This window comes from Dryobates pubescens, chromosome 25 (genome assembly GCF_014839835.1).
Source record: "Dryobates pubescens isolate bDryPub1 chromosome 25, bDryPub1.pri, whole genome shotgun sequence".
Taxonomy (NCBI): domain Eukaryota; kingdom Metazoa; phylum Chordata; class Aves; order Piciformes; family Picidae; genus Dryobates; species Dryobates pubescens.
The window spans coordinates 5,712,429-5,732,790 of record NC_071636.1 but is presented as its reverse complement, the minus strand read 5'-3'; the positions used below and the strand labels follow the sequence as shown (position 1 = coordinate 5,732,790).

At 54.5% G+C, this 20,362-nt stretch overlaps 2 protein-coding genes across 2 annotated transcripts; one reads left to right on the top strand and one right to left on the bottom strand.

Annotated features, from left to right (window-relative positions):
• Positions 1–1,245: 1,245 nt before the first annotated feature.
• Positions 1,246–4,204, bottom strand: GLTP (glycolipid transfer protein). Its single transcript, XM_054173092.1, has 5 exons — positions 4,085–4,204; positions 2,972–3,033; positions 2,090–2,223; positions 1,681–1,831; positions 1,246–1,478 (listed from the first exon to the last, which is right to left on the bottom strand). Exons 1-5 carry the CDS (start codon positions 4,185–4,187, stop codon positions 1,296–1,298), a joined length of 633 nt encoding a protein of 210 aa, XP_054029067.1. The 5' UTR covers positions 4,188–4,204; the 3' UTR covers positions 1,246–1,295.
• Positions 4,205–8,056: 3,852 nt separating this feature from the next.
• On the top strand, positions 8,057–14,757 carry TCHP (trichoplein keratin filament binding). The gene is made up of 10 exons (XM_054173283.1): positions 8,057–8,236; positions 8,508–8,703; positions 9,576–9,644; positions 11,345–11,518; positions 12,186–12,298; positions 12,621–12,687; positions 13,027–13,199; positions 14,025–14,106; positions 14,320–14,505; positions 14,594–14,757. The coding sequence occupies exons 1-10, from the start codon at positions 8,067–8,069 to the stop codon at positions 14,753–14,755; spliced, it is 1,392 nt and encodes a 463-aa protein (XP_054029258.1). The 5' UTR covers positions 8,057–8,066; the 3' UTR covers positions 14,756–14,757.
• The last annotated feature ends 5,605 nt before the right edge of the window (positions 14,758–20,362 follow it).

Sequence of the window (20,362 nt, the reverse complement as noted above, 5' to 3'; positions counted from 1 at the left end):
AATAGACCCCCCCAAAAAGAACCCACCCCAGAACAGACCCCCCCAGGAACTGCCTCAAATCACCCTCCCCCCAAAACAGCCTTCCCAAAACACCCTCCATGAAACAGACACCCCCCCAGGAAACAAGCACCAAAATCTCCTCCTCCATAAAGCCCAGCCCCAAGATCAGCCCCAAAGGAGTTCAGAAACACCCTCCTTGAAACATCTCCTCCACAAACAAGCCCCAAAACACCTTCCTGGAGGCATTTCCTCCAGGAGCAACCCCAAAACATCATTCCCAAAAGAGCTCCCCCGAGAATAAGCCCCAAAACACCTTCCTTGAAGCATCTTCTCCAGGAACAACCCCAAAACACCACTCTCAAAACAGCCCTCCCAGAAACAAGCCCCAAAACACCTTCCTGGAGGCATTTCCTCCAGGAACAACCCCAAAACACCATTCCCATAACAGCCCTCCCAGGAACAAGCCCCAAAGCACCTTCCTTGAAGCATCTCCTCCAGGAACAACCCCAAAACATCATTCCCAAAACAGCCCTCCCAGAAAGAAGCTCCAAAACACTTTCCTTGATGCATCTCCTCCAGGAACAACCCCAAAACACCATTCCCATAACAGCCCTCCCAGGAACAAGCCCCAAAGCACCTTCCTTGATGCATCTCCTCCAGGAACAACCCCAAAACACCATTCCCAAAACAGCTCCTCCAGGAACAAGCCCCCAAACACCTTCCTCGAAGCATCTCCTCCAGGAACAACCCCAAAACACCCTCCCCAAGACACACCACCCCTCCCTCCCCCCAGAAAAGAAGCCCCCTGAGAGCCTGCCAGGCTGAGGTTACCGTCAGCTTTTATTAAGCCAGCTCCCCGCCGGCGTGGGGCTCGGCGGCGCCGTAAGGCCGCGGGTTCAGAAGGCACCGCCTGTTCCCACCGCCGCCGCCGCCACGCCGGGGACAGTCCCTCAGCTTCAGCCAGCGTGGGGGTCCCAGCCGAGGGGGGAAGGTTCAGCCCCACTTTGGGGTCCCCCCGGGGGGGGGGGGGGGGGGCAGTCATCGGCTCCTCCATCGCCAGCATCATTTGGGAAGCTCTTCACTGGGTGCCCACCGGGGTGCAGGCTGGAGAGCCAGGGCGCAGCCGAGGTGGCGTCGGTGGGGCGGTGCCACCGGTCCCTGCGGCACAGCAGCCGGTGGTTAGGACCCAGAAACTCTTGTTTTGCTTCTTTAGTACAAAATGGGGGGGGCCAACCCTATGATGTCACCATCAGTTTATTGCTGTAGTATTAACAAAAGTGGGGATTACGGTGGGCCTAGGCTTTGTAGCTCAGCTCTGCGTTCATCTTCGTGTACATCTCATAAATGGCGTCCAGGATGGGGGTGACCCTCGAGAGGAACAGGTGGATCTTCTCAATGCTCTCCTCCTCCTTGACCTCTTTGCCCTTCTCCAAGGCCTTCAGCAAATCAGATTTGTATGGGAGAGCATAGACCGAGCCCTGAAAAACAGGAGAAGGAGATTTAAAGCTCCCACAGCCCCAAAGCTGTCCCCGTTCTGCAGGCAGCACCATGGCTCGGGGCGTTCCCCTGTGGCTTCCAGTGGATGGAGATCCCAGCCGGGACACTGAAAGGTCTCTGGACACTGGGAGCCACATGGGAATGACCTTAGAGATGGTGCCTGGAGCCCTGTGGAACCCTCACCGTGAAGAGCTTCTGCAGCATCCAGCCATGGTACTTCTTCAGTGCAATCTCATAAGCCTTCAGGGCGTTCACCCGGATGAGGTTGGGATGCTCCTCATCCCGCTCGCCGTCGGAGATGCTCTGCAGCAACACCAGCATGAACTTCAAGCCCCTGTGGGATGAATGGTGATGTCTGGGTGGGGAGAGGAATCTAGCAAGGAAACCCTCGAGCACGGCGCAGCCAGATCCTTCCAAAACCCACGGTCCTGGCAGGAGACCCTTGATGCTTTTGCCTGCATGTTCCTGCCTCCCCAGCCAGACACAGCCCAAAGGGTCCAAGCCAAACCCATGCTCTCCACGGTAGACTGCCACTGGTTTTCCATGGGGTCCCCACAAGCCAGGAGAGCAGCCCCTCGCCACCAAGAGTCACCTTTTCAACCACATCAATGCCAGCGTCGCGCCAATCTTGGGCCATGCTGAACCATGAATCTCCTTCTCCACCTCCAAGATGTTCTGCAGGGTTTTGAACTTGGTAGGGTTGGAGTCATAAACTGCCCGGATTTTCTGAGGGCAGAGAAAAGTACTTGAGTACTGGGTTCAGTTTTGGGGCCTTCACTCCAAGGGCATTGAGGTGCTGGAGTGGGTCCAGAGAAGAGCAATGAAGCTGCTGAAGGGTCTGGAGCAGCTGAGGGAACTGGGGCTGTTCAGCCTGGAGAAAAGGAGGCTGAGAGGAGACTTTCTGGCTCTCTACAACTCCCTCAAAGGAGGCTGGAGCCAGGTGGGGGTTGATCTCTTTTCCCATGGAACAAGCAATAGAAAAAGAGGAAATGGCATCAAGTTGCACCAGGGGAGGCTTGGGTTGGACATTAGAAGAAATCTCCTCACTGAAAGGGTTCTCAGATTCAAACAGGCTCCCCAGGGAGGTGGTTGAATCCCCATCCCTGGAGATGTGTAAGAGAGGCAGAGATGTGGTACTGAGGGACATGGCTTAGCACCAGCTTGGGTGGTTGGACTTGGTGATTTTAAAGGTCTTTTCCAGCCCAAACAACTCTATGGTTCTATCACTCTCTAAAAGCGAGGCTGGCACTGGAGAGCAGCCAGGTTGGAGCTCAGGGCTGTGGTGTGAGGAGACAGCAGTGCCAGGGAGCCTTGTTAATTAACACACACGGGTGAGATGAGCCACCACCGAGCCCAAAAGCCCCCATGGGAAGAAAAACCCTTTTAAACATCTCCAGGTCTTGTCCCTTTGATCCCACAGCATCTCAGCCCAGGGGTGTTCACCCACCCTGCATCCCCCTGCACCCCTTCCTACCTTGATATTTCCACTCAGGTCAGCTTTGACTGGTGAGTAGACAATGGGAGTCCCTAGGCAATCTGTGGAAACGAGGATGGAGGACAATGAGTCATTTGGGAACTTAGGGGACACTTGAACTTTAGCAGAAACTTATTTGATGTGTGTGCTGGAGGCCTGGAGCAGGCTGCCCAGACAGGTTGTGGAGTCTCCTTCTCTGGAGAGCTTCCAAACCCACCTGGACATGGTGATCCTGGGCAAGCTGCTGTGGGTGCCCCTGCTTGAGCAGAGGGCTTGGATTGGATGATCTCCAGAGGTCTCTTCCAATCCCACCATGCTGGGATTGCTTAATTCTGTGAGACACCACAAAGTCTTGAGTCCTCACCAAAAGGTTTCACCTTAACCTCAGCCAAGGCACTGAGACACATGCCAGCAAGGTTGGGAAGGGCAGCACACAGCTGTTGGCTCTCCAGGAGAGTCCTGTCCCCCATCCCACTCCCACCAGTGACTCTCAGCTCCAAGGACATGGCCCCAGGGTTCAGAGCAGCACGATGGGCACAGGACCCTCTCTGCCCATCCCCAGGCAGGCAGCCCCGTGTCCTGCCCAGCTCAGTCGTGCCACAGAGCTGTCAACACAATGCCCACATTGTGGCAGGCAGCGGGACAGCGCAGGCCGTCGTGGCATCAGGGTAGCCGTGTCGCCGTACACCCACGGCCCCGACATGGGGTGGGACCCACGGGCCAGCCGGGAGCCGCCCGCCCCGAGCCGTGCCTCCGGCCGCGGCGTACCGGGCAGAGGCGGCCGGGGCGTTGGCAGGGCTACGGCGGCTGTGCCCGGGCGTGAGGACGGGTAGAACGTTTCCCAACGGGGCTGCTCGGCTGGTTTGACGGGGTCGTGATGCAACGCTGGCCCCGCCAAGCTGTTTCCCCGGAGGGCACCGGGGTCGGGGGTGAGCACCGACTCAGAAGAGGGAGAGCCCCAGGAGCGAGCACCCAGGATTGGAGTGGGGGGATGTAGAGAGTGCGGAAGAGTAAACCCGGTCCGGCGGGGCTCAGGGGCCCACTACCCGCAGACTGAGCGGCGGGGCCGATCCCGCTCTCCGGTCCCTCCCTCCCCCGCCGGCCCGGGCTTACCGAAGAACGGCGGCAGGTGCGCCACGGCCTCCAGGAAGGGCAGCGTCTCGATCTGCTTGTCGGCGGGCAGCGGCTTGAACTCGTGCTCCAGCAGCAGCGCCATGACCCGACACGACCCGACCCGGCCTGGCCTGGCTCAGCCCGGCACTGCCCGGCTCCGCTCCGCTCGGGCCCCGGGAAGCGCACCGGGAGCCGCACCGGGAAGCACAGCGGGAGCGGCCCCGCCGCCCGACCCGGCAGCGCCCCGCCCACGCCACTCCCAACCAATGGCAGCACCCCGCGCGCCCAATCACAATGGGGGGCGGGACTAGCGCGGCGCTGGGGGCGGGGCCGTGCGGGGACGGGGCGGGGTTAGGGAGTGCTGGGAGCGTGGAGTTGGGTTGGGAACGCCGCTGGGATCAGCGAGTCCAAGCACCGGCCCAGCACCGCCATGGCCCGCAGTGCCAGGGCCGCACGCTTCTCGAACTCCACTACCCCCCTGGGCAGCCTGTTCCAATCCCTGACCACTCTGGCAGCAAAGACATTGTTCTTCATCTCCAACCTAACCCTCCCCTGGCACAATTCCAGGCCATTTCCTCTCCTATCACCTGATAGTAGGGAGAAGAGACCAACCCCCACCTCACTGCAGTCTCCTACAGAGAGCCAGAAGGTCTCCCCTCAGCCTATTTATCTCCAGACTAAACAGGCTGAGATTCCTCAGGCACTCCTCACCCGACCTGTTCTCCAGACCCTTCACCAGCTTCATTGCCCTTCTCTGGACCCACACCAGCCCCTCCATGTCCTTCTTGGAGAGAGAGGCCCAAAACTGAACCCTGCAGTCAAGGTGTGCCCAGTACAGGGGCACAATCACTTCCCTACTCTTGCTGGTCAGAGCAGATCTCCCTGGTCCAGGCCAGGATGCTGGTGGCCTTCTTGGCTACCTGAGCACACTGCTGTTTTATCTTCAGCCAGCACCCCTGGGTCCTTTTCTGCTGGGCAATTTCCAGCCACTCTGCCCCAAGCCTGGAGCCTTCACGGGGCTGTTGTGACCCAAGTGCAGGAGTTGGCTTTGTTAAACTTCATCCCAGTGACCTTGGCTCACAGATCCAGCCTGGCCAGATCCCTCTGCAGAACCTGCTTCCCTTCCAGCAGATCAACACTGCTACCCAGCTCAGCATCATCTGCAAACTCATTGAGGGTGTACTTAGTTCCCTCATCCAGATCATTAATAAAGATATTAAAGAGAACTGACTCCAGCACTGAGCCCTGGGGAACGCCACTAGTGAGTGGCCACCACCTAGATTTAACTCCATTTCCCACAGAATCACCAAGGTTGGAAGAGACCTCAAAGATCACCAAGTCCAACCTCTCACCACAGACCTCATGACTAAGCCATGGCACCAAGTGCCACGTCCAATCCCCTCCTGAACACCTCCAGGGATGGGGACTCCACCACTTCCCTGGGCAGCACATTCCAATGCCTAACAACTCTCTCAGTGAAGAACTTTCTCCTCACCTCCAGCCTAAACTTCCCCTGGCACAGCTTGAGACTGTGTCCTCTTGTTCTGGTGCTGCTTGCCTGGGAGAAGAGACCAACCCCCACCTGGCTACAACCACCCCTCAGGTAGTTGTAGACAGCAATAAGGTCTCCCCTGAGCCTCCTCTTTGAGCCTGACCAAAGTTTTTGACTGCTTGGCCCTGCAGTGGGTGTTCCCTTCCCTCCTTCCTGGCTGCTGGTGCTGAATTATTGAGGGGAGATCAATTTTTCATGGGGAGCAGGCAGTTGGGTTGGCAAACCCCTGGTGCCACTGGGAAAAGCAACCTGAGCACGGGGAGGGGATTAAATTTAGACACTTCTGGGGATGGAAAAATAACACCGAGCTCTGATCGGGCACAGCCAGCTCACCTCTGGCACCAGGGCAGGAAACAGGAACAGGGAAGAGTGGCAAGAGGGCACAGGAGGCTCAGCCACATCCAGCAGCACGTGGGGAATGGATTTAGTGCTGACAGGGTCCCAAATCCTGTGTTTTTTACCAGCTGTTCTGGAAAAACAGGTCATGGGGTGATACAGATCTCTGGCTCAAAGCTCTGTGCTGCAGCCAGCAGCCACGTGTCCTCAGAGGTGCCACATGTGTGGGGCCACTGACTGCTGCCTACACCCTCCACTGGTGCCCTGTGCTGGGGTGCCTGGCCCCTGTGTCATTTCTAAGCCTGGATGCCCAGCTCTGGCCCTGAATACTTGGACACAATCCCTGGATGCCCAGACCCTATCCCCAGATGCCCACACCCCATTTCCTGGGTGCTCAACCCTGCCTTTGGGTGCCCAACCCTGTCCCCTGCACGCTCGGACCCTGTCTCTTCGTGCTTGTACCTCATCCCTGGGTGCCTAAGCCTGTCCCTGCTTGCTCAGACCCTGCCCCTGAGAGCTTAGACCTCACCTCTGGGTAATCAGACTCTGCCCCTGTGTCTCCAACCCCATCCCTGAGTGCCCAGCACACCACAGGTCAACCCATGGCCAGCCTGGTCAAGGTTTGACACAGCCTGACCTTCTGCAGGTGGTGCCGGGCTGGTAGTGCTGCCAAGGCTGCAGAAACAGAAACCTTTATCCCACCTGAAATATTTACAGTGCAATAAGCACTCGAGCTGCTGGCAGTGCAGCCAAGGAAAAGAAAGAAAAGGGGTCCTTTTTCCTGGTGTGCAAAGCCAAGTGACACACAGGGGTCAGATGTTAGCTTCAGTTTGGGTGCTGGGTGAAAAAAACACCAAATCCAGCCCCATGAGCTCAACAGAAGCACTTTAAATACAGTACAAATAACCAAGAAAGGCTTTTATGATGGGTGAGGTGGTTTTACATCTCATAAACCTTTGTACATCTGCTCCAGTCATCACCTAACTCATTAAACCATGACCTAATTCATTATCTGAAGGTGGTGAGACACCTACGTTGGAATCCTCCTCCCAGAGGGGTGGGCTTTGGTATTAGACACACTGGGAGGAGTGGCTGGCACCCAGTCAGGCTGTGCTGGCATCCAGTGAGAGCTGAAGAGTTGGGCAGAGGAACCTCCTGAAATTCAACATGAGCAAGTGTAGGGTCACCCCCTACACCCCCCCATGGGAGGGGGTGACCTGATGGAAAGCAGCTCCGTGAAGAAGCACCAGGGAGTGATGGTGGACAAGTTCCCTATGAGCCAGCAACGTGCCCTCATGGCCAAGAAGGCAAATGGTCTTCTGGGGGGGCATGAAGAAGAGTGTGGCCAGCAGGTCGAGGAAGGTTCTTCTGCCCCGCTGCCCTGGTGAGGCCACAGCTGGAGCACTGGGTCCAGTTCTGGGCTCCTCAGATCAAGAGAGACAGGGAGCTACTGGAGAGAGTGCAGCTGAGGCTCTGAAGATGCTGAAGGGCCTGGAGCCCCCGGTGAGGAGGAAAAGCTGAGAGCCCTGGGGCTGTTGAGCCTGGAAAAGAGCAGCCTGAGGGGATCTGCTCAGTGGTCAGCAAGAGCTAAAGGCTGTGGGGGGGGACAAGATTAAAATCCCCACTGACTGTGGAGGGGACACCTGGATGGGTTGAGGCTGTCCCAGTCTGTCTCTTGGTTAGGTCAAGTGTCCAGGATGTGACGTTAGCTATAAAAGGTGTCAGAATATGACGGTCTCTAGCTCCTGCTCTTATGTCCTGCGCTGTGTTTCTGGTTATTGTAACCTTCCAGCTGTCCTTTACTCAGAGCTTCCTTCCAGCCTGCCGGTCCCAGTTTCAGACCAGTTCACTGGATGGTAATTCAGCCTAACCGGTTTTAACTCCATCCTTCCCACACCAGAAGCTTTGACCCTGCACGACGCTGGCACCAGCCCCTCTGCCTTCTCCATCCATCGGCCGGCCCGGGGGTCCCGGAGGCAAGAACGGGGCCAACGCGCAAGTGTCGCTCTGAACCGCGAAGCTGTGAGAGGCGTGTCCCTCGGCGGCACCCGTACCGGCCGCGTTGCTATGGCGACGGTCTGTGGCAGCGCAGCTATGGCGCTGTGGTGGGGCCGAGCCCCGCAGCGCTGGGCCGCTGAACGGCGGCGGGAGCGGGAGGAGCGCACCCGGCAGCAGTGGGAGCAGGCCAGCCTCTCCTTCGCCAGAGCTGCTGTTTGCTGCTCCAGGCAGGCGAGGTGGAGCCAACCCCGCGTTCGCCCGCCCAGGTACCGGCTGGGCCCGGGGAAGGGACGGGAGGCCGGACCGGGCTCAGAGGGAGAGGTAGCCGTTACCGGTCCCCGGGAGAGCAAGCGGAGAGGCCGGGCCGGGGCCCCAGGAGGGGAGGCCAAACCGGGCCAGGCCCGGAGGGACCAGGAGAGGAGGTCAGGTCGCACCGGGCCCCGGGAGGCCGGGCCTAGAGGGACCGGGAAGGAGCGGCCGGCCGGGCAGCGGGAGACCGGCAGGCTGCTCCCCCTGACGCGGTGGGTGTACCCGCAGCCCGGCGGCGGCGCGGCGGGAGGCGGAGGAGGCGGCGGCGCGGCTGCAGCAGCGGCGGGAGCGGCTGCGGAGGCTGCTCGATGAGGAGCGGCAGGCGCTGGCGGCGGAGCTGCGGCGGGGCCGCGGCGCTGAGGCCGGCGGGATGCGGCAGCAGAGCGAGGAGCTGCGAGCTGGCCGGGAGGAGCGGAGGAGGAAGGTGAGAGGAGCGGTGGGAAAAGACCTGGGGGTGCTGGTCAGCAGAGGCTGGAGAGGAGCCACTGTGTGCCCAGGTGGCCAAGAAGGCCACTAGCATCCCGGCTTGGATCAGCAATGGGGTGGCCAGCAGGACCAGGGCAGTGGTGGAGGCCCCATCCCTGGAGGGGTTTCAAAGTCTTGTAGATGTGATGCCGAGGGACATGGCTCAGCGGTGACCTCTCAGTGAAGAGTTAACAGCTGGACTGGATGTCCTTAAAGATCTTTCCCAACCTAAATGATTCTGTGGTGTCTCAAATTCTTCTGTGTTCTGACATAACCCAACCTTTGCTTCCAGGCTGCTGAGCAGCTGCTCACCTCTGGGAGGTGACAGAACTTTCTTTTTAGTCGCTGCTGCCTGGCATTTATGAAAGCAGTTTAACTCCAGAGTGACTGTTTGTCTCCTGCTGTCATTCCTCTGAATCACAGCAACTATCCCAAGTTCTGAGAAGCAAAAGGCAAAGAAGTGAAATGGTTTAAGCTTGCAAGAGGGCCCCTCAAAGCTGTCAGAAACCAGCTGTGGCTCAGAGCAATTTCTCAGTGCCTCTGGTGTAAATACCTCAGGTGCTTTTTAAAGCTGTGCCCACGGGGCTTCCTAATTCTTTATTCTGTTGATCTGCTGCTCCAGCAACCACAGCTTCAGTTTCAGTCTCCCTGCAGTGTTTCCCGGAACTCAGATGTGGTGTGGGGCCTTGTGGCCACTGAGGACACCCAGATGATCCCACCACTTGCAGAGGCAGTTGTGGTGGCACTTCAGAGCGTGGTGCTCTGGGGAATCCGGTAGATGGTGGGGGACAAGAGAGCTGGCGGCACTGCTGGCCTCTGTTGTGCCTGCAGGTGGAGTCGGAGCTGCACGGGAAGCATGTGATGGAGGCGTGGGGAGATCAGCTCATGGAAAAAACCAAGGTATGCTGGGGCAGCCCTGGTGTTGCTGGTCACTGAGCTTGGCTCCTGAAATGTGAGCAGGTGGAGGTGTGACACCAGCTGCCTTCTGACCTGCCTGGCAGCCAGGACGTACGGACACTGCCGGGGTGAGGAAGGAACGGGAGGTGGCTCTGTTTGCTCACACCAGGCTTGAACCAAGTCATGGCTGAGGTCACTGTGCTGGTTCCTGTGGCAATGGTGTCCACAGAATGATGGGAGCTGTAGCAGGAAGGATGATTGCTCCTGTCCAACAAGTACAGACTGTCCATCTCCACTTCAGATACTGTGGCCTTCCAGCGTCTGAAGGGGACCTACAAGAAAGCTGGGGAGGGTGTCAGGTAGTGACAGGACTGGGGGAATGGATCCAAGCTAGAGGAGGGGAGATTTAGATCAGATGTTAGGAAGAAGTTCTTCACTGTAAGGGTGGTGAGACATGGAAACAGGTTTTCCAAGGAGGTGGTGGAAGCCCCAGCCCTGGAAGTTTTTAAGGCAAGGCTGGATGTGGTTCTGATCTAGCATGAAGCGTCCCTGCCCATGGCATGGGGACTGGAACTAGATGATCCTTGAGGTCCCTTCAAACCCTGACAATTCTGTGCTAGAAGATCCAGTGGGACCTGGATTTTCAGGTCCATTGCAGGGCTCAATGTGGCACTGAGTTCTTGTCTGACAGCAGACCGCAGTGCAGGGCCAGCACCAAGCTGTGAGAGCTCAGACTTTGAATGGTAGATAGGGGAACAGAGTGATCTGGATGTGAAAGAACAATAAAGGCTTGGACTCGATGCTCTCAGAGGTCTTTTCCAACTCAAAACAGTTCTATGAAATACAGAGTTCAGAGCTCACTAAAACACTACCAGGAAAAGTATTTGTGTATTTGTGCAGGATCCTGTGAAGGTCATGTAGACTCAGAACCATTTCCAGGAGGTGCTCAGCAAAGAGTTGGGCTCTGTCCTCTTCCTTCCCAGCACGTTTTGCTCTGTATCTTCCCAACAGCAGGAACAGGGAGGTCATTCTGCCCCTGTACTCAGCACTGGTCAGGCCACACCTTAAGTCCTGTGTCCAGTTCTGGGCTCCTCAGTTTAGGAAAGATGTTGAGTTGCTGGAAGGTGTCCAGAGAAGGGCAACAAAGCTGGGGAGGGGTCTGGAGCACAGCCCTGGGAGGAGAGGCTGAGGGAGCTGGGGTTGCTTAGCCTGGAGAAGAGGAGGCTCAGGGGAGACCTTCTTGCTGTCTCCAACTCCCTGAAGGGAGGTTGTAGCCAGGTGGGGGTTGGTCTCTTCTCCCAGGCAAGCAGCACCAGAACAAGAGGACACAGTCTCAAGCTGTGCCAGGGGACGTTTAGGCTGGATGTTAGGAAGTAAATTCTTCCTAGAAAGAGAGATTGGCCATTGGAATGTGCTGCCCAGGGAGGTGGTGGAGTCCCCATCCCTGGAGGTGTTTAGGAAGAGCCTGGCTGAGGCACTTGGTGCCATGGTTTAGTTGATTAGATGGTGCTGGGTGATAGGCTGGACTTGATGATCTTGAATGTCTTTTCCAACCTGGTTAATCCTGTCCCGGTCCCGGTCCCTGTCCCTGTCCCTGTCCCTGTCCCTGTCCTATTCTTTGTCAGCTTGCAGAAGTTTGATTTGTGGATTTCATGAGGTGGAGGCTGTTCCTAACCTTAAGTGCCATGTTCTGTTTTGGGAAGCAAGAAGCAGCTGAACTTGAAGAGGAAAACCATGATGAACATGAGCATGAAGTTGCAGAAAGGGAAGCTCTGGAAAGAACAAGACATGAGGAAGAGAAGCATCAGCTGGAAGAGCAGAAACAAGCAGAGATGTTGCTTCAGCAAGTAGAAGAGCTGAAATTACAGGAGGCAGAGGTAATTTTGCTTCTCTTCCTTTGAGAAGGAAATTCATTGTTTCACATGGAAATACTTGGTGCTGTTCTCTTCTGGTTTCCACTGGATTGAATCTGGAACAGTTGTGACATCATTTCTGTTCCTCTCCCCACACCACCACCACCACAACAGTAACAACTGCATTCCCATAGCTTTTGTTTGCTCTTCTTGAAGTAGGAGCTGCAGCAGGTGAGGAAAAACATTTCCAGTTTGACAGGTTCAGATCAGAGGCTTTTTCAGCTGCAGCTCCTTGAACAGTGGCCCTTGAACTGTGAGCCACTGAGCCATGAATGGAATTCACATGGAGCATTTCCTGTGGTGAGGAGTTTTGACTGGGTGAAAGCTCCACTACAGAGGTTCTCTCTGGGATGTTCTGGCTCTTTGGTGTAGAGCAGGGGACAAAGGTTTCCTCTGGGATGTTCTGGCTCTCTGGTGTAGAGCAGGGGACAGAGTCTCTCTTTGGGCTGCCCTGGCTCTCAGAGCAGGGGACAGAGTCTCTCTTTGGGCTGCCCTGGCTCTCAGAGCAGGGGACAGAGTATCTCTTTGGGCTGTCCTGGCTCTCAGAGCAGGGGACAAAGTCTCTCTCTGGAATGTCCTGGCTCTCTGACATACTCTTTCTTGGTTGCTGTTGTTCTTTTTCCCCTTTTAGGCCACAAAGCTGAAAAAAGAACAAGAGAATTTATTGAAGCAGCAGTGGGAGTTGGAGAACTTGGAAGAAGAAAGGAGACAAATGGAAGAGCACCGGAAGAAGAAAGAGCTTGGGTAGGAGGTTGAGTGTAGCACATTTCAGCAGGGCTTGGACAGAAGCTGTTTCTGTGTCTGTGATGGTTCTTGAGGAGGTACTTCAGATCTCAGCAGTGCTGGGTTGTAGATATTTGGGTTTTTTGATGGAGGTGCCCAGAACAGCTAAGGACTAAACCCATTGCTGCTGTTCTCCTTCTTGCTTCTCTTAGCAGCATCAGGTGTTCTGTTGCTTGCAGGCCACCTTGTCATGGATGCACCTCCTGGTGTATAAATACACTTTAGTAATTGGGCTTTGGAGGCAATCTGAATGCTTCCTCTCTTTTTTTCCCCCCTCCTTCAGTCGGTTTTTGAAGCATCAGTGTGATGCCCAGCTGAAGAGACGAGCCCAGCAGATCCAAGAGGAGCTGGTAAGAGAAAGCCTCCCTTGATTTCTACTTCCTAGGTATTGTGTGCTGAAAACCACCTTTTGTTTCTCATTTCTGTGGCTGCCTCTGGTGCTTCAGATAACAAAGGAAGCCTCTTCAGCTTGTGAACAGGGCTGGAGCAAAGAGGTGACAGAGAAGGTGGTGCTTAGGGACATGGTTGGACTAATTGATCTTGAAGGTCTCCTCCAACCAAAGGCATTCTGTGACCGAGTGTCTTGCTGAGCACAGCCTTGATGCTCTCATCAATGGCTTGTAGACAGCAGCCCTTTCCACAGGCTGGAAGCCTCTTGGATGGTTGTTAACCTTGTGTTTTTCCTCAAGGAGATGGACAGGCAGATCCTATCAGCCCTCCTGGAGAAGGAGGACGAGGAGCAGCGCCGCCGTTGCGCGCAGCGGGAGCGAGCGGTCGCCGACGTGGCCTGGATGAAAAAGGTCATCGAGGAGCAGCTCCAGCTAGAAAAGCAGAGGGAGGCAGAGCTGCAGACTATTTTCAGGTGAGTCTGCACACCTCTTACTGTCCCTGCTTGGTTGGCAGAACTTCACTGGTGTCTACTAAACAGTCTTTGAAAGTGGACATTAGAAGGGGTGGTCAGGCATTGGAACAGGCTGCCCTGGGAGGTGGTGGAGTCGCCATCCCTGGAGGTGTTCAAGAAACCTGTGGACAGGGCACCTGCTTTAATGGCCATAGTGGTGTTGGGTTGAAGGTTGGACTCAATGATCTTGAAGGTCTCTTCCAACAGAAACAATGCCATGATTGTAAGCTCGGCCTTGCAGTTCTGGAAGAACTGTAGGAGTGAGCTTTGTCCTTTCTTTCCATGTGCCCAGTGCTGTGCTGGGGGTCAGTGGTCCGGCACAGACAGACCCAAAGCTCTTCTGTCTCTCCCGTGGGGACAGGATGGTAAAGTTGGGGTTGTTCAGCCTGAAGAAGAGAAGGCTCTGGGGTGACCTTAGAGCTCTATTTCAATATCTGAAAGGGCCCTACAGGAAAGCTGGGGAGGGACTGTTTAGAAAGCGTGGGTACCACCTCTGTTGAGGCAGGATTCCTCCTGAGGGCATTCTGCACCTGGGAGAGATCCCTGCATCCAAGAATTCCTGGTGCAGGCCAGTGTTTCCCTCCTGCTGTTCAGGAACAGGGGGATAAGAGTGATGCTCTGAACAGGCACAGGTGGGATGGGCACATGGGCTGCCTGGGAACAAACTTGAGGCGAAACCCAAGTGCTCCCCTGCAGCTCAGGGCAGCTTGTGTGTGCCTGTGGAGCACACAGTGGGTTTTATCTCAGACTAGTAACCTTAGAGATAATTTTCCTTCTCTCCTTTAGAGAAGAAGCTCAAAAAATGTGGGAGAAGAGGGAAGAGGAATGGGAAAGGGAGAAGGTGGCCAGAGATCGCCTGATGAATGAGGTGATGACCTTTGTGGATGAGGTATCTTGCTTGGTCTGATGAAACCATCATCCCAGCTGTGACCTTCCAGAGGGTTACAGCCTTCAGGACCTGTGGCAGAGCCTTTCTGCTTGTCTGAGACCTTTTTAACCACCTGCAGTGAGATTTCCCCAGTTCTAAGGCTGGCCCCTTCCTTGACTCATCTTCCTCCCTTCATCCTCTCTCTTCACAAAGGTCCTGGCAGGCAGGCAGCGCCAGATCCAGGAGAAGATGGCCCTGAACAGGCAAGCCCAGGAGGAGTCTATAAAGTATCGAGAGCAGCTCATTCAGGAGCTGGAGGAGGCAAAAGAGCTGGCAAAGAGGGAGAAGGAGCAGGAGGAGAAGCTGAAGAGAGCCCACAGGCAGGAGCTGGAGACACAGGTACACCTCACTGCCCAGCTGTGCCAGATCGTGCTGTAACAACTCAACTGCTCTCTGCCAAGTCCCTGCTTGACCTCTCTGTGCCCAGGTGGCAGAGCGTCGCAGGCAAAAGCAGGAGGAGCAGCAGCACCAGCAGGAGGAGGCAGAGCAGAGCTCAGCCTGGCAGCAGGACAGGGAGCTGGCACGACACAAGCATGGGTACAACAGCAGGGTAGGTAGCAGGGGCTGCTGTGGGCACAGGTCACCCTGAAACAGGAGCCCAGGAGTGAGGGTGACAGTGGCAGACAGGCAGGAGTCTCCTTGTTCCTAACCTGCACTGTGCCCATTGCTTCCTGAACATGAAGCTGGATTTGATCTTCTCCTGCTCTGCCTGGGTCTAAAAGCAAAGCTGAGTTTGAGTAGCTTGACCTAAGCCATCTAAACTGGAACATCTCTATGGTGAGGAAAGGCTGAAGAAATTGGGGCTGCTTAGTCTGGAAAAGAACAGACTGAGGGGGGGAACTCAGCAATGCTGATCAATACTCCAAGGGTGGGTGGCAGGAGGATGGCACCAGGCTTTTTATCAGTGGTGCCCAGGGGCAGGACAAGGGCTGACAGGCACAAACTGAACATAAGAAGTTCCATTTGAACAGGAGGAGGAACTTCTTGAATGTAAGGGTGCTGGAGCCCTAGAGCAGGCTGCTCAGAGAGGTGGTGGAGTCTCCATCTCTGGAGACATTCCAAACCTGCCTGGATGGGTTCCTGTTTGACCGTCTCTAGGTGGCCCTGGACTGGATGATCTCCAGAGGTCCTTCCACCCCCTACCATTCTGTGGTTCTGTGAAACTGCATGCCCAGCAAATCCTGTTTTTCATACTAACCCCATGAGCTACCTGCAAAGTCACTTCTGTCACTTATTAGCAGCTACTACAGTCAGAGCAAGCTAGGAGGAGGTGACACTGCCTTCAACTGTCAACTCCTCAGGGTTCCTGCTGCTTTTTCCTGGAGGATATTCTGTGGTGTGCTGAAGCTCTGGAGCCCAAGAAGTAATGGCAGTCTTTGTTTTGACCCTTTTAGCTCCACAGCTACCCCAAACCAGCCTGGACCTGAGGATCCCTGCTCTTTGCATCTGAGGAACAAGCAGGCATGAGAATGAAAACACACAGACTTCCTGAACTAATAGCAGCTTGGGAAGAGCCTCCAATGATACCAAGACTACACTCAGTAGATTTCTGATCACATTTAGCTATGGGCCAGCTGAACACAAGGGCTGGAATTCAGGAGGTTGGAGATGTGAGCATCCCTGGAGGGTTGAACTCCATGGTCAGGAGTTGGGATGATGAATTTTAGTATGTGCTTCCTACAGCAAGTCATCCATGAACAAATCTCTGTCTCTCAGGGAGCAGGAACTGTGAACCTTGTCCCACCTCTTGAGGTCCCTGACACGTCCAGCTGTCTTCCAGGAGTGAATCCTTGATGTGTACTGCAAATCAGACAACATGTGGTGCAGCAGCAACTCTTAAACCTGTCCACTTCCTCTCCAGAAGGTGCTTCAGACTTCAGGAAGTGTTGGTTTGCACTTGTTTTATAAATAACTACAACCTGAACAAACGTTTTGCTGCTTCACACAAGCAAGCTGCTGGAGCAGGAGGGGCGTTTTAGGTGATGACTGCACTCAATTCCTTGCTCTTATCCTCCAAAGCAGCTTAAAAATCAGTGCTGGCACTTGCAGCTGCTGTGGCACCTTCTGATCCTGTCACTGTGCCTGAGGAGCTGTTACAGAGAAGGGTTCAAGGCTGGGTGTTAGGTATCTGGTGCTGCCCCAACTCAACACCACAACCCCCCTCCCCCCCCCAAGATCTTTTACAGAGCCAGCAAGCAACCTCAAAAGAATGTCACACACCACAGACTTTTAGCATTTTATAGTAATACTGTAAACAAAAGAGTTAAGTCAAAATATTGTACAGACAGAATGACACTGATAAATACAAGTTGGGGGGGAAAAGGCAGAAGAAAAACAAACCCCCATTTTCACTTTCCTATGCAGCACTTTGTAAAAGGAAAAGCAGTTTTGTTTACAAGGGGAAGAGAGATCTGAGCACAAAAGGAGAATAAAAAACAAATGTTTCTTTCAGGTGTTCTAAACCTTCTGGCCTGCAGTGCTGTGTGATCTGAGGGTTCACCCAAGTCCTAGCTCTCTAGTGCCCGTGGGTGGTTGTGAACCACGCTGCCTGCCTGGGGGAAGAGTTGAGGTCACGCATCAGGAGCGGCTCAGACTGCTTGGGTTGGACTGAGAAGGTCAGAAAATCATTGATCTGGCATTCCAATCACTGTGATGGCATAGTGTGACCATAACCAACCCAAACCAAAGGTCTGGTGCCAGGGCAAGGGATCAGAAATGCTGTTTGAGTGGCAGGACAGGGAATCAATCACAGAGTGATTAAAGCTGGGCCTTCCAACAGCAACCTGTCAGCACAGGTTGTGGGGGGGTGGAAAAGACAGAGGAGTCCTGGTGGACAGTGGGATGAGCCAGCAATGGGGTCAGGAAGGCCAATGGCATCCTGGGGTGCATCAAGGAGAGTGTGGCCAGCAAATCCAGGGAGGTTCTCCTCTCCCTCTTTGCCCTAGTGAGGCCACATCTGGAGTACTGGGTCCAGGTCTGGGCTCCCCAGTTCAAGAAGGACAGGGAACTGCTGGAGAGGGAACAGCAAAGGGCTGCAAAGATGCTGAGGGGACTGGAACAGCTCTGTGAGGAGAAAGGGCTGAGGGAATTGGGGCTTTCTAGGCTGGAAAAGAGCAGCCTGAGGGGGATCTCATCAAAGCTGATCAATACTTCAAGGGTGGGTGCCAGGAGGATGGCACCAGGCTTTTTACAGTGGTGCCCAGTGACAGGACAAGGGATTATGGGCACCAACTGGAACATAAGAAGCTCAATCTAAAGATGAGGAGGGACTTCTTGAATTTAAGGGTGTTGGAGCCCTGAAGGAGGCTGCCCAGAGAGGTGGTGGAGTCTCCATCTCTGGAGACATTCCAAACCCACCTGGATATGTTCCTATGTGACCTCCTCTAGACAACCCTTGGCAGGGGGCTTGGACTGGATGATCTCCAGAGGTGCCTTCCAACCCCTACCCTTTTGTGATTGTGAGCAGGTTGTTTTTAGGGCTGGTGCAGCTGGAGCAAGGCCTACAGCTATCAGAGAGTCTGTTTGCTTCAGAACACAGACAAGTACCAACCCCTGATAACTCCTCACATAGCTCAGCCTTGCCCTGCTCTGGCAAGCAGGTTTGATATGTCAAAGAGGAGCACTCAGTGCTGTCCTGAGAGATTTAACAAAGCCACACCTTGCCTTTTGGTGGGGCCAAGTTCCTAGAGGATCATCAACATTTTATTGCCATGAGCATCACTCTGAAGTAGGTTTCATTATGGTTTTTTGCAGCTCTGATCCCTGCCTTTCTGCATTTCCCTGAGTTTAGAGACAGCTCTGAACTTCAGAAGTGCAGAAAGGAAATGAAATTCCCCCTCTGAAGAACATGAATTTACTGGGTGGTCATCTACTTTCTCCATTCCTTCAGTCCCTCAAAACTTGCAGTGCTTTTAAAAAGGGAGCTAATGACAGCTGGAATCCAAGCCTGTTATGGCACTGTGTGTTTATATAGAGATACAAACACTGTGACTTGAAAAGGAACCAAACACTGAACTTTGCTTCATTTGTCACCTAAACATCATTCACAGCCAGCTGGAGGTGAGCCAGTGGGTGCTCAGGTGGTCAAGGAGGCCACCAGCATCCTGGCCTGGATCAGCAACAGGGAGCAGGGCAGGGATTAGCCCCCTGTACTGGGCAGTGGTGAGGCCACATTGCAAATACTGGGTTCAAGTTTTGGGACCCTCACTCCACAAAGGACATTGAGGACCCTGGAGCACGTTCAGAGAAGGGCAACAAAGCTGGTGAAAGGTTTGGAGAACTCCTGAGGAACAGCTGAGGGAACTGGGGGTGTTGAGCCTGAAGAAAAGGAGGCTGAGAGGAGACTACCTGGCTCTCTACAACTCCCTGAAAGGAGGTTGAAGCCAGGTGGGGGTTGGTCTCTTCTCCTAAAGAACAAGGCAGAGGACAAGAGGAAATGGCCTCAAGTTGCACCAGGGGAGGTTTAGGTTGGATGTCAGAAGAAAATTCTTCACTGAAAGGGTTCTCAAAACACTGCAAGAGGCTGCTCAGGGAGCCTGTTGACTTCCCCATCCCTGGAGGTGTTTCAAAGCCACAGAGAGGTGGTGCTGAGGGCCAGGATTCTCTCATCTTTGAAATCACAGACTTGAGCCACCCCGGGCCGTGAACAAAAACCTCTGAGTGACATCTGTGACCCATCCACCTGCCAGGCAACACTGCCTGGGTAACCCTCCTTGGGCAATGGTGCAATTTAGAAAGATCTGCAGTAGAACTCACTGGAGAGAAGAAACCTTTTCACATTTGGGTATGCTGAGGTACGGAGGTGATGTGCTCGGGCAGACCCAGCTGCTGGCGCACTGGCACGTCGCTTAACTTCCCATTTTCCCGTTGTTCCTTTAGGGAAGCTGCATCTTGAGCAACACTGCTGCAACCAAGATGATGCCTGGAAGATGGCAGGAAAAAAAAAAAACCAAAACAACCAAAAACCAACCAAAACCAAAACACAAATTCCCTAGGGAAACTCAACAATGAATGCTTTGACCAGAAACAAAAAGGTTCTTAGTTTAACCACTAATGCCCTAAAGTAACATCAAACACCTAGATTAATGGCATAGTGACAGCTAAAAGAAATAACCATGGAGTTGCAAAATCCTTCCAAAAAAACCAACATACAACCACCCAGATAAAGTGACAAAGACCTTGGAGAGTTACATGGAAGAAGCTCAGCTGCCCACAGCTACTATTGGTTTTAGCAGACTAAAAAACGTATTATTGCACAACAGTTGATATGGGAACAGATAATATTCAGCTTGCACTCAATCTTCCTGCTGCTGATGGCAGTTGAGGTCCTGGAGCCTTTGGTGCCCATTTCCACTGTGACAACTGGTCAGGCTGGAGAGTTGAGGGGAGAGGAACCTCATGAAGATCAACAAGGGCAAGTGGAGGGGTTGACCCCATGGAAAGCAGCTCTGGGAGAAGGACCTGGGAGTGCCGGGGGGCAGCATGCTCCCCATGAGCCAGCAATGTGCCCTCGTGGCCAAGGAGGCCAATAATTTTCTGGGGTACACAGAGCATGGGCAGCAGATGGAGGGAAATTCTCCTCCCCTTCTATTCTGCACTAGTGAAGCCACATCTGCAGTCCTGGGTCCAGTTCTGGGCTCCCCAGTTCAAGAGAGACAGGGAACTGCTGGAGAGAGTCCAGTGGAGGCTCCAAAGATGCTGAGGGGCCTGGAGCATCTCTGTGAGGAGGAAAGGCTGAGAGCCCTGGGGCTGTTGAGCCTGGAAAAGAGCAGCCTGAGAAAGGATCTGATCAGTGCTCAGCAAGAGCTAAAGGGTGAGGGGCAAGAGGAAGGGGCCAGGCTCTTCTCAGTGGTGCCCAGTGACAGGACAAAGGGCAACAGGCACAAACTGGTACCCAGGAAGTTCCATCTGAATAGGAGTAGAAACTTCTTTGTTGTGAAGGTGCTGGAGCCCTGGAGCAGGCTGCCCAGAGAGGCTGTGGAGTCTCCTTCTCTGGAAAGCTTCCAAACCCACCTGGCCATTGTGATCCTGGGCAAGCTGCTGTGGGTGCCCCTGCTTGAACACCAGCTTGGCCTGGATGATCTCCAGAGGTTCCTTCCAGCTCTGACCACGCTGGGATTCTGCGATTCTCAGTCAGCAGCATCAAGGCACATGAGGCTCCAGGATGGACAGAGGCAGAGGTGACATTTCTGCTCCC